The 12579-nt window shown below is 34.5% G+C and overlaps 2 protein-coding genes across 2 annotated transcripts in view; both read left to right on the top strand.

Annotated features, from left to right (window-relative positions):
* Positions 1–12579, top strand: part of LOC128985428 (uncharacterized) — a 433133-nt gene that overhangs the window by 386397 nt on the left and 34157 nt on the right. The gene's annotated exons all lie outside the window — the stretch shown is intronic.
* Positions 1–12579, top strand: part of LOC128985418 (U4/U6.U5 tri-snRNP-associated protein 1) — a 41472-nt gene that overhangs the window by 24038 nt on the left and 4855 nt on the right. The window contains exons 7-14 of the mRNA XM_054404896.1: positions 427–562; positions 1393–1544; positions 2687–2906; positions 3320–3447; positions 4621–4779; positions 5248–5329; positions 5951–6149; positions 6833–6973. Of these exons, the coding sequence (XP_054260871.1) occupies positions 427–562; positions 1393–1544; positions 2687–2906; positions 3320–3447; positions 4621–4779; positions 5248–5329; positions 5951–6149; positions 6833–6973 (1217 nt within the window). The remainder of the gene's footprint in view (positions 1–426; positions 563–1392; positions 1545–2686; positions 2907–3319; positions 3448–4620; positions 4780–5247; positions 5330–5950; positions 6150–6832; positions 6974–12579) is intronic.

Genomic DNA, 12579 nt, shown 5'->3' with positions numbered 1-12579 from the left:
TTTGGATGCTAATATTCCATCTATTTGGATCAACTGTAGTCAGTTTTTATTTAAAATACGAATAATTTGTGCTTTAAACACAAAAGTGCAACAGACTAACAGACATGTCAACACTTTGTTGTACATGATCAATAATAACATGGACAACACAGAGTTTAGCCCACTGAACTTGCTTATTGATTAAACAAGTTCACATATTAGGCCTACTATTTGAACTGTAATTAGTTATCAGCCATTTTTTGACAATCACAATAAACAAGTGACAAGAATTAAGAATTTTTTTTTCTGAAACCTATCATTAGGTCTATTTATCAGTGAAATTACAAAAACAAATTTGTTGTTTCGGTAAAAATTTTATAATTTGTTTTTGTTGAGAGAACAAATTCTTTTCGATCATAAACAATTGCTTTTTCTTTTCTTTCCCAGAACATAGATAGAAAGAAGCAGAAGCCCAACCAATTTGGTTACGATGCTCTCAATGAAGAGGAAGACGAAGAACGATCTGTGTTGAGCAAATACAATGAGGAGATTGAGGGAGATAAAAAAACCAGCTTCACAATCGGTACTAGTACAGTATTTTTATGTTAATGAAAGTTATAAATTATTTCATAAGTGATGAAAGGAATTACGCGCATTTGCTTAGTGATATACCTAAGTGTTAAATTTGCTTAGCCTAATTACCAAAAATTGCTTAGAAGAGTTGTGTTTTAACTGCTACCAAACAACTCACAGTCCTTTATTATAGTCAACAAATTTTAAATCTAGAATGAGTGTGTAAACTGTGAATCATCGCTGATTTTGTTAAAATTGTTAACCATCTGCTGGCTGGTGTTGGCTGACAACCATGACTAACGTACTGAAAAATACATTGCACCATTGCTGTGTTTTAAATCAATTTGTGTTTTAATTTTAATATAAACACCCAATTACTATGTTGGTTGGAATTAAATTTAAAATAAGTTATGTTTAATTTTCTTTTCAAATTGTTGTTTCTTAAATAAATGTTTAGTTCTTAGACATTCTTAACCTGATTTATGATGACTGACTTTTCTTAAAAGCTAAATAGGTAAAGTCTTTATTTTATTTTATTCTACTACTTTTTTTATTGGCCCAATTCAAAAGAAAAATGTTTTGTTAATGTGTGGTAGATGCTGATAGAAAATCATGAGTGTTAGCTATTCACCATGCACATAGTGGGGCCTATGTATCAAAATATCAAATAATGGTTTATATTCAATATTGAGAAGAAAACGGCTGCATTAGTTGTAACTGCTCTCTGTAGGCCTACTGACTTTGTATGGATGTTCCGGGCAGAATCTAACAAAGTAGAGTGAAAAAAGTAAGAAAATTTCCTGTTTCTGTTATGTACTTTGACAACAATCGTCTGCACAGGTGTGGACGAGAATCAGAGAAAGAAGCAGATCAAGAACAAGTTGCAGCAGGTACACAAACGGGTAGAATCACTCAGTCTACCTGCCCCTCAGCTCGCGTCTGACTACTACACGGAACAGGAACTCGTCCAGTTTAAGAAGCCTAAGAAGAAGGTAGATTATTTGTTTATGTTTTATGGAAATACTAGCAGTTACCCGGCACACGTTGCTGCACTTATCAACTATTATTTTAAATGGTAATTTGTTGTTTACTATAAATAATAAAAAATGTATACAAAAAACAAAAGTTGAATACCGGTATTTATTTTAATATAGGTAGTGCCAGTGGATAAAAAATGTTTTTTGTTTTATCTTGTGTATAAATGTAGAAGTTTTTAGGCGTACCAACATTCGGCCGTCCATTGTGGATATTGTAGAGCATTTAAATTTAAATGTTGAGTGCACAGGTGTGATGCGATCAGGGTTTAACATATTTGGAAGTAAAATGATCCAAAAGTAAAATAGTTTTCTGTGCTGCATTCTGTGGTAACAGTGTGGCACTATTTCTAATCATGACTAATACAGAATGTTGTGATATTCCAACCTATAAATCAGATTGTGATACCAAAGTAAACATCTGCTTTTAAATTATGTTTATTTGTAAACATTGCAGTTCCAAAAGGGTGACATTGAACCCCTTAAAACCCTCTGCGACAAAGCCCTTTTGACGGATTTGTACCAAACTTCACACAAACCATCCTTGAATAATGCCTGAAAGTTTCAATACAATCTGTCGAGTGGTTTTGGAGTCCATAGGGTATATACATACATACTTCCTCTTATATAGATACAGATTATGTTGTAAGGTGATTTAATTTTATATTGCTATGGGTGCAAAGCACTTTCATTTAACAAAACGTAATACAGTAAAATCACTTTTAACCTCAACCCGGTTAAACCAACTGTGTTAATCAAAACCATAGTAAAAAATTTTAATGGAATTTAGTTAAGCAATGGGAGTTGTTAGCCATAGGTAGTGGCACAGTTTGGCCAACAAAATATATTGGAGCAGACAACAACACATATTGCATATAGTGATAGGGATAAAGTTCAGAAAAAAACTGTTGATTACTTTAAGAAATTGATTTATGTAGGAGTTGTTGATTTTAAGATAATAGCAATTAAAGTTGAAATTGATATTTACTTTTAACCTATGGTAACATTATTTTTGATCAACAAAAAGTAATGTGTAAAAAAGTTTCGGGTTGGAGCCTAGTGTGAAGAGGTTGGATGTAAACAAACCAAACGGTCCACAGGTGCGCAAGATCCGAGAGCGTAAGAAGGTACTGAAGGCAGATGACCTCTTGGCTGAAAACACTGAGGATTGGTTGAAGGACTTGGGCACTCGGAGAACGCCTCAGGTCAACATCAAACCTGACCCTGAGGCTTTTGACATCGAAGGCTACAGCTCTCGTGGCAATGTCGCTCTTAAGGATGAGCCCATGGACGATCCAATGGATGTCGATGATATGCCAGGTAAAAGATAGAGTGATATTAATTAATTAGAATACTGTATTTAGTCTTCATTCGTAGGCTTTTGCAGTCGCTATTATTAAAATCCATGGTAGTGGTTTTCGGCGTCAACCGCGTCTTGTGTCAGTCTAGCCACTGAGTATGCGACTTCATAGTGAGGGCGAAACGTCTGGCAGTTATCTACAACTGAAGTGGTTGTCACTGAAAACCACCACCATGAATTCTAGAATACCATGCTGTTTCTGAAACCAAATCAAAATGGCAGGCGATAGAAAAATAGCTTATTCATAGAGAAATTTGGATAACGGTTAAATAACCTAAGATCAGATACTCAAGACTCCACCATAATGTTGTTGATAAATATATGATAGCCTTTTACAAAAGATTAAACTGTTAGTGTATTTATTCTGTTGTAGAAGTGACAGAAGATTTGTCCGAGGTGAAGGTAGAGCCGGATGACAACCTGGAGTTGGAGTTGGCTCTCAAGAAGGCGAGGAAGCTGAAGCAGAAGGAAGCTGCAGAAACCGCTGCCAACCCAGAGACGGTAGGTTTTAACTTACAATAGTAGACAACTAAAATTTTAAAATATTGAACATTCTTTAAATGATTAGGCTACCGTTATATTTTTTTTTACTCTGATTTCATCCTCTTATGCTTTGACAGGAATTTGTATATAATCTCACTGTCGTCGATTAATTGTGTAACATAAAATAGAATCCCAGCCTATTCCTCCTGTGATCATCGTTTCTTCTGTCAATAAAATGAAATAAATATGTAAATTTGAAACATCTGTTGAGTTTAAGTAGAGTTGTGGAACACTAAACATTTCTGAGCTAGAAAAGAGTAGGGCGTAAGAAAACACTCTGGAGCCAAGCCATTGGATGCATGTTGCTACTCCCATGTAAAATTTAACCTCAACATTTAACACAAGCTTCTTTTGTTTTAATGTTGTTGTTGTTGAGGAACTTTTACATGGTTGTAACAATGCTTGGTTTTAAATTAAACAATAGTGCATACATATCCTCTTCCGTTTGGTTATTCCTGGGTTTTGACGAAGACTAGACCTTTCCATCTTCCCATATCCTTTTTCAGTTTCTCTTCCTTCCTATAGTATTTGCTGTCTTCTCACTCCTGTCTTTTCCATTTCCTGTCGGTCTCCTTCACCGTCAACTCTTGTTTTCATATCCTCTCGTGTTTCGGTTATTCCTGAGTTTGGATAGACAATGTCCAGACTCCCTCTTCTCTTATCTTTTCTCAGTTCACCTTCTACCACCATCTGCCATCTCACTCCTGTCTTTTCCATTTCCTGTCGGTCTCCTTCACCGTCAACTCTTGTTTTCATATCCTCTCGTGTTTCGGTTATTCCTGAGTTTGGATAGACAATGTCCAGACTCCCTCTTCTCTTATCTTTTCTCAGTTCACCTTCTACCACCATCTGCCATCTCACTCCTGTCTTTTCCATTTCATGTCTGTCTCCTTCACCATCGACTCCATTTTCATATCCTCTTGTGTTTCGGTTATTCCTGACTGTGGACGTCAACTAGGTCTCCCTCAGCTCTACTCCTTTCTTAGTTCATCTGCCTTTCCCACTATCTGCCATCTCACTCCTGTATTCTCCATTTCCTTCCTCACTTCATCCATACACCTTCCTATCGTTCTCCTTAACCATCATTACCCAAGGAATATCTGTTCTCACAAAACCTTGTAACTGTGTCAGGTCGCTCGGATGATCCTCAGTGAGGAGACCGGCTACAGGGAGGCTGGACCTGGAGGATCCATTGTACTCAACTCCACCGCAGAGTTCTGCCGTACTCTCGGAGACATCCCCACCTACGGGCTGGCTGGCAACAGGGACGAAGATGCTCAGGAGATACTGGTGAGAAGCTGATGTAACACTGTTGTATTTTCCTTAAAAATAGAGGTAATTCACGAGAATAAACTAACAGTTCAATGTGACGAGAAGTCCAACGAGTTGGTAGATCAACTTGTGAAACACACAATGTGTTATTATCGCGTAAGCACTGAAAAATAATTATCAGTCTTCAAACTCTTGTGGGTTTGAATGACTTTACATTGTTTTGTTGTACATTAAGATATTAGGAAATCAATGTTCGTTCTTTTCACCACAACCAACGTGAAGGATGCTAAATTTTTAACAAAATAAAGTCAAAATCAAAATACAGTACATTTATTTATTTTTTTATAATATGTAAAATAAAAATTTGCAACTTGCAATCGTTTATCATTTGTATTGATTTACTCATTTCTTTTCAAGAAAAACAAGTTTCTTTTTACATAATTTGTAGTATCATCTTGATAAACAAATATATATTTCTTGTGATAGGACTATGAACGAGAGATGAAACAAGAAAAGCAGAAAGAAGAATCATCTATCAAGCGCAGTGGGTGGAATGATGTGGAAATGGGTTAGTAATGCTTTCTCATCTAACTTTAATTTTTTTTTTCAAGAATTTGTTGTTTAGAAAAATATTGATGTAACCATCATGTTTGGAATCTAGGGACATTTTACTGAATTGTATTATATGCAGTCCTCTATTTTGCTTATTCGGAAGATAAAACGAATTACTAAAACAACTAGATATTTTTTAAATAAGTTACAAAATACTTCAACCTTTTAGCATATGTAAGTTTAAGTTTGTTCTGATTCATATGAGTGAGTATAATGTTGGCCAAGATGACTCCACCAGATTCTAATCCAAGCAATGCTAATCTGAATGTCCAGCTACTAAAGAATAGAACTTAATACCTATAAATAGCAGGTGTATAGTAAGTGACACTTTAACCAATAAGGTAATTTATTTTATGGTTGAGTTTTCCGAATTTTTCAAGGGGCAATACTAAATGCATAGGTTTTTATTTTATTTTCATTAATTTGTTTGTATATTTTCATTATCAAGGATATGTTTGTGAGGTGTTGAAATTAAATGAAATTGTGTATTGGTAGTTTGTTGTAGAATATTGATGCAATTCATAATACCATATGTTAGTTTGAATAAAGAGGTTTTGTATTGAATTGTGTACTTCAGACGAGCGACTGGTGGACATAGCACAATACGAGGCTCCTATACTGGACGCAGAGCCTGACCTGGGTGCAGGGGTGGGGGGAGCCCTTCGGCTGGCCATCAGTAAGGGATACTTGGAGAAGGAGACAAACAAGCGACCGTCTGCTTCACGCTTCGCTCATCTACAGGCGCAGAACTACTCCATAGAGGACAAGGCTCACACGTAAGTGATACCATAATGCATTGATTATATGATTATGTACTAACTTTTACCACTGAAAACCATTGAAAAGGAATAGAGATCAGTTAGTTTTCCGAGAAAATTATATGGGCTAATAGAGATGCAATAAAACGTTACAAAACACCACTGATATTTAGTCCTAATGAAAGACTTCTTGTGAGGTAGATTGGTGTGTAATTTATTGTCATTAGTTTTGCCATTGAATGTTAAAATAGATATTTATAATTTTTTAGTTACTCGAGGGACAGTGAAGAACTGCATGCCACAGGTTCAAATCCTTAAACTGTATAATTTATAAGTAACGTTCAATATTTTGAGTGCAGAAAAACAATTTGTGTTCTATGCACTTTTGTAAACTATAAATGATAAACTATGTGTTAAAATTATTGGGTTAAATAAGTTGTTTGATTTTTGTTTTAAGAGAAATATTACTAGTTCAAAACTGAAGTGATCTTTAGTATCCAACTGCGGCCACTACAAATAATCAGTTTCTTAGCCTATAGTTTTTTTTTTTTCTTAAATAAAAAAATGCTTTTAATGGTTCTTAAAACCTTTGGTTGACAATAGATTGTGTTAGGCTGGCATAAAAATTAACAGGAATTTTAATCAATGCAGTAAAATCATGTCATAGCTAGATGTTGTGCTTAAGCTATGTTATGTTGTAGAGAGGATGATAAGTTCGGCCGACGGGAGAGATATTGCGGCCCAACGTCTGACTTCAAGGAGAAAGACGGCTACAAACCAAACGTCAAGCTGGACTACATTGATGATAATGGGCATCTTCTCAATTCTAAAGAAGCCTTCAGGTATAGAACTCTATGGATAACAGAATTGTAAATTTAGCAAAGAGTAAAAACATGTCTTACTTACCTACAAGTAATATAAGGTAATACCATAGATTAAACATACTCCTTAGTAGATTCCCCGCCGGCATGTTATAAGGTGAGGACGGCTAAAACGGGGCAAACTTCAGTGCGCTCTATCCTGGATTTCTAGTACTAGCGCTCTAGGCGGTATCAGTGCAATGGCGCAACCTCGTGGCGATGAGAGGAACAACGCAACGACAGCATTCGTCTGCGAGAATGGCCCAAGCCAGAGCCCAACACACGGCCGGCGCCGTTGTTGCCGTACAGCTAATCAGCCAGCTTGCACAGCGAAGCACTAGCAGCTAATCCATTACATTTTACAATCATACGCGAATATAGTTTTTCTGTTATTTTTACTAAGTACAAAAGAAGCTCATAGTCATGGAATACAAGGTGTATAGTGTAGGCCTACTATAAATAACCGATCATTCATTCATTAGTCATTACCAACGAATCATTTTTAAATAAATAATAAAAATAAACCCTTATTTCCTACATAATTCATACTTTTCCCAAATTACATGTTTTTATTTTAATTTTGTCGGGCGGAGATGAAATCCTCATGGACACTCAAAAATCCGTATTCGAGAGTAGTGTACGACTGTTACTGGCAAAAAACTTCGCAAAGTTTTGTTGAAAATAAATGAAGTAATGTATGTTATTTGAGAATTTAATTTTGAAACGCTTTATGAACTGGAAATACAATTAATTATTATTTGTATTAGAAAGTAATTGCGAAATATTAGGTAAGTATTTATAAACAATTTAAATTTAAGGATCCAAAGGAAATAATTATGAAATGTTTAACTCATCAATGTATTTAATTTGACGTTTTGTATTTAATCACTTGACTCTAATGTTTACATAATAACATTGTAATACTATGTTTTAATAACATTAATCATCGTACAGCATTTTAGGTTACTTAATCTACTTACACCCAAACAACTTAATCACAGCAATATTAATATCATGCATCCTAACATAACCATATATAACATAACCAACAATTAAAAACAAATTGTTTACATTTAAACAATTTTATTACAATTAAACTAAAAAATGTAAGTATAATTTTTCGTAGAGTGCATTGTATAATGAACTTATTTAAAGCACTTGTGTGTTGTTTTTTAGTGCCTTCGACCTTTGTTTAGCCATTACCAGCAATTTTGCGGCTTATCCACGAACTCAGTTTTCTCGCCAGTCAATCCCGCGGATAGTCGGGAGTATACTGTAGTAGGTTAGTTTATTTAATCCAAATGACATATTCTAACGATCCCTACCAATATTCCCTCTGAATTCAAACGTTTACAGTTTCCTGCACGTCTCATCTGCGATAACTATAAACAAAACTCAAGGTAAATCACTGTGAGTGTATTAATTAGGACAGACTTAACATATGCAGTATACACGTTTGTGTGTTTTTTGTAATCCACACTGGTTCTGTTTTAGTATTCGTGTGTTTGATGACGTTTTACTGTTTACTGTTTTACTAATCTAAAAGTTTTCTAAATTACTGTCAATTTGAATTGATTTGGTTGATTGATTGACATTTACTTGTTTGTTAGTTTCATAACTTTTTCCCACTTTTCACCATATTTACCACCGGGCTGACGCAGATCCTCGGACATAGCCTGCAGGCTTCTTTTAATTTTTGCTACTAGAACCTTGTTTAGGATGAAATACAGTATTGGTGTTTGTAACAGTTGGTGTAACATTTCATCCAAATTGGATGCATCCGGAAAACACGTCGCTTTGCAGCGCCAAATCTAGGGGGTCCGCTCTGCCTGTCCGCCGCACGTTAATGCAATGGCTTTGGCTCTCCGTTAATGTCAGCTTGGTACTTAACCAATTGAAAATAAATTTATGTTAATGTATTCCTTTCTTATATCTGTAGGCTTGATCTTTTTTAATTTTTTGCTACTACTGTAGTAGAATTTTAAGTGTGAAATAACTGGTAAATAATCTTACTAATATTATAAATGTGAAAGTTTGTGTGTTTGTTTGTTTGTTTGTTTGTTTGAAGTTCAATCACGTATAAACCACTGGACGGATTGGGCTGAAATTTGGCATGATGATAGCTTACATTCCCGATTAACATATAGGCATATTCTTATCTCAAAAATCCTTTCGGGCTCCGCCCCAGTGGCTCTGTAATTCCCCATGTTAAACTTATGAGTATTCATATTTAAAGGGAATTAAAGAATTTAGTCAGCTGTTTCAACTAAAAAAGTTGGTTCTATGATATGGAAAAGCATTAAAAAGTTATAAGATTTACCAACAGGGTGCAGCACTATATTTTTTTTCATTTATGAAAACAGCTAATTTGAACTAAGCAAAACCAAAAAACTGTGATTCGCAATGAGAACTGTCAAAGTAGGATTGTTTACAGTTATGTTTATGTTTTTCATTTCATGAATAATTTGTGAAATTTTGCGAATTGTTGATAGTTTATTTTTCTCTATTGTTTAGGTGAAGTGGTAGAACATTATGGGTATGGTAGATGTGTAACACTATAGAATACTGTAAATTTAAAAACCCCAAATTTTATCAAACTGTGTCCTCCCTTATTGCAAACGCAAAGCTTGAGTATAGCTGCAAAACACTATATACTTATATTCCAACCCCGTACGAAGGACGGGTACTCTGCTAGTACTTCTATATAAGCGTTTTTCTAACGCATTTTACACATACAAATGCATTTTTTGAAGAAAATCAAAAAAGCTAGAGTCATAAATTTTAATCTAAGGAGTAAGGAAAAATCTTCAGATGAAAAATATTTCAAAAGTTAAGTGACTTATTTAAGAGGACTTAAAACGTCTACAAGCGCTTCTCGTGGCGCTGTTCAATGGCGCAACATATCTACTGGCCCGAGTTGAGATTTCTGAGCTGAGGCAGAGCGCATCCTTAACAGTACCGTGTTTTTTAGCATAAAAACATGGATGCTTTTCTTTAAAACGGCATCAAAACTGAACTCCGCTAGTGTCAGAAGTCCATAGTGGCTTCATCAAGTCCCTCCTGCAGTCCGCGCAATTAAACAGCCTCAAGCAGGTTCGGTTTAAAGTAGGTGTACGGTTTTGTAATATAATATTGTAAGGCAATTCTTAGAGTGTTAATAAAATAAGTTGTTTGTCAATTTTTAAATTGAAATAATAAAAAAACAACTGCAATGCAAAACTAAATGTAAAAAAATAATCGAATTAGGAATAGTATTCTTCACCTGGTCCGCGGTGACGGTGGTGCGCGGGTGCGTACACTATAGTGTGGCCTTGGGTTAGCCCACTCCTTTGAAGTGAACGCGTGCCGCCTGATGCTGCCCTTCCAACCCCGCCACCATGTGACGTTGCATCGGAAGCTACCGCCAGACACTGCCATTGTTAACACGTGCATTTACACTCACTGTTTTCTTTAGTTTATAACGTTTTTTACATAGAAATATTGTACTAAATTTCATAAAAATCGGACCATTTTTGCTCGAGTTATCGCGCTAACAGACACACATTTAAATATACACGCGATTTGCGCGATGAATTTCAACGGATGGTGTTTTGCGGCCTCTAGGGACTTCAAAGCAAAATAATTAAATCGGCCCCAGGTCCAGGTTTTACCATGAGTACTACGGTAATAGCTTATTCCCTATATGGGAAATTCGCATATGTTCGGAAATAGTTTCAAGAATGTTTTAAAATGTTGGGCTGCAGGGTATTGATTACATGGTTATTGTATAACCTATTTGTGGCGTAGACTAGGATAACTAACCTCCCTGATTCCGTGCACGACTCATCACAGTTCACAATCGCTTTTTGAGCACTATTTCCTAACCACTGAGAGTCCGGACTGTTTTGAGATCCTGCATGGAGGAGAAGAAAATCGGAAAAGAAATACCAAATTTAACTCCTAAAAGAAATGTACATGGAGGAAGTTTCGTTTGTGCATAACTTGAATTGGACTCTAGATAAACGAATGCCGATGCTTGATGGCAAATCTGTGCGTGTATACCTTGAATTTTAGACCAAAATTATGAAATTCGGTCTGTTAAAAGAGCCGAACCGACTCGTATAACTAAGAAGAGAAAACCTAAGAATTTTGTATAGACCTATATATATCACAATAATAAATTCCTTAACTAACAGTTATCTTTGTAAAAAAAAATTAACCTATTTTAAACACTCTAAAAATAATTAAATAAATCTTTCAAAGTAAACTTTTGTAATGTTCAAGTTCACGTATTTGAAGTCTATGATGATGTTTGACACAACATACTGAAAATTTAAAGAGGATGTCCACATTGCAGGCGGTTTATCTATAACTAATGATGTTAATCTTCATGTTTTTTCAGAGATTTGCGTTTGGAGTTATTTTATTATTGTAACCCATCATTGGCATATGCCTTTTTAAAGTTTTTTTTTATAAGATAATAAATTATAATCCTATAGTGATATTAACTAGTATCTTTTAATGATAATGCATTTAAATATTTTTAATTTGGATAAGTAACGTTTTAATATTGACCTAGCCTCTTTTCCCTAACATAATATCAACATAATTTGTTTCTTATTCATATATACAATTAGTGTGCCATAGTTGCATATTGCATTCATTCAGAAGTAAATATAAAATACAAGTAAATACTTCCTTGGTATAAAAAACAGTGCTTATGTTTGTTATATATTTATGTTACCTATCCTGTTATGATTTTATTGTTTTTATTATTTTAGAGGGTTTGAAATCGGTTGTTTTTTTACAAAGATAAAATATTTCATCTTATTAGTGACTTAATTCTAATTTGTAACATATTTATTACTTAAAGGGTTTTTAAAAGCAAAATTGTTTGGACCGATCAAGAAAGTTACTGAACAGTTATTATTTTAAAACTGCTTGAGTCACCTGTTCAGGTTACATAATTCCTGGTTATAAAAAATTGGTAAACCAGATGATGAATTGGGATTGCCAGAAATTAAATCGATCGAGAGCTGCAAAAACATTTCGGTCCGTGGTACGAACTCTATTTTTACCACACTATACCCTATTACCTACCTTTTGCAGCCAAACATGTTTTTTGTAAACCGACGTAGCCTAAAAGTTTTATGTCTTAAAAATCAATAGGAAATAAGTGTATTGTTCGATTGGAATAATGTTTTCAATGATATACTATAATTTTATTGTTGTGATGTTTATTTTATGGTGTTGATAACAGAATACAATTTCAATACTCAAAACGGAGTTATACAAAATGCAGGTGAAATTTTGAAATACCTTTTTCATAGTAACCAAAACAAAACGCCTAGTAAACTCAAAGTCAGTTATTTAGGCTCCATGGCATGAAATATATTAAGCATCTTTTTCATGAAGATCTGTCTCTGTACCTTCATCGTTTCAACTAACAGTTGTAAGAATATTATTATTATTTATTGCTTTCTCTGTAAACATATTAACAAAATAAATATTTTATAAAGGTTTTCAGCATTTTTTCACTGGAACCAATATTTAGGCCTACACTTAAACATAATGTTATATATGGTACCAAAGGGAAACCATGGTTATTT

Source organism: Macrosteles quadrilineatus, unplaced genomic scaffold (genome assembly GCF_028750875.1).
Source record: "Macrosteles quadrilineatus isolate MER2022 unplaced genomic scaffold, UCM_ALF_1.0 Scaffold_2__2_contigs__length_208266976, whole genome shotgun sequence".
Lineage (NCBI taxonomy): Eukaryota > Metazoa > Arthropoda > Insecta > Hemiptera > Cicadellidae > Macrosteles > Macrosteles quadrilineatus.
The sequence above is the reverse complement of the archived record's forward strand: the minus strand, read 5'-3'. Positions and strand labels throughout refer to the sequence as shown.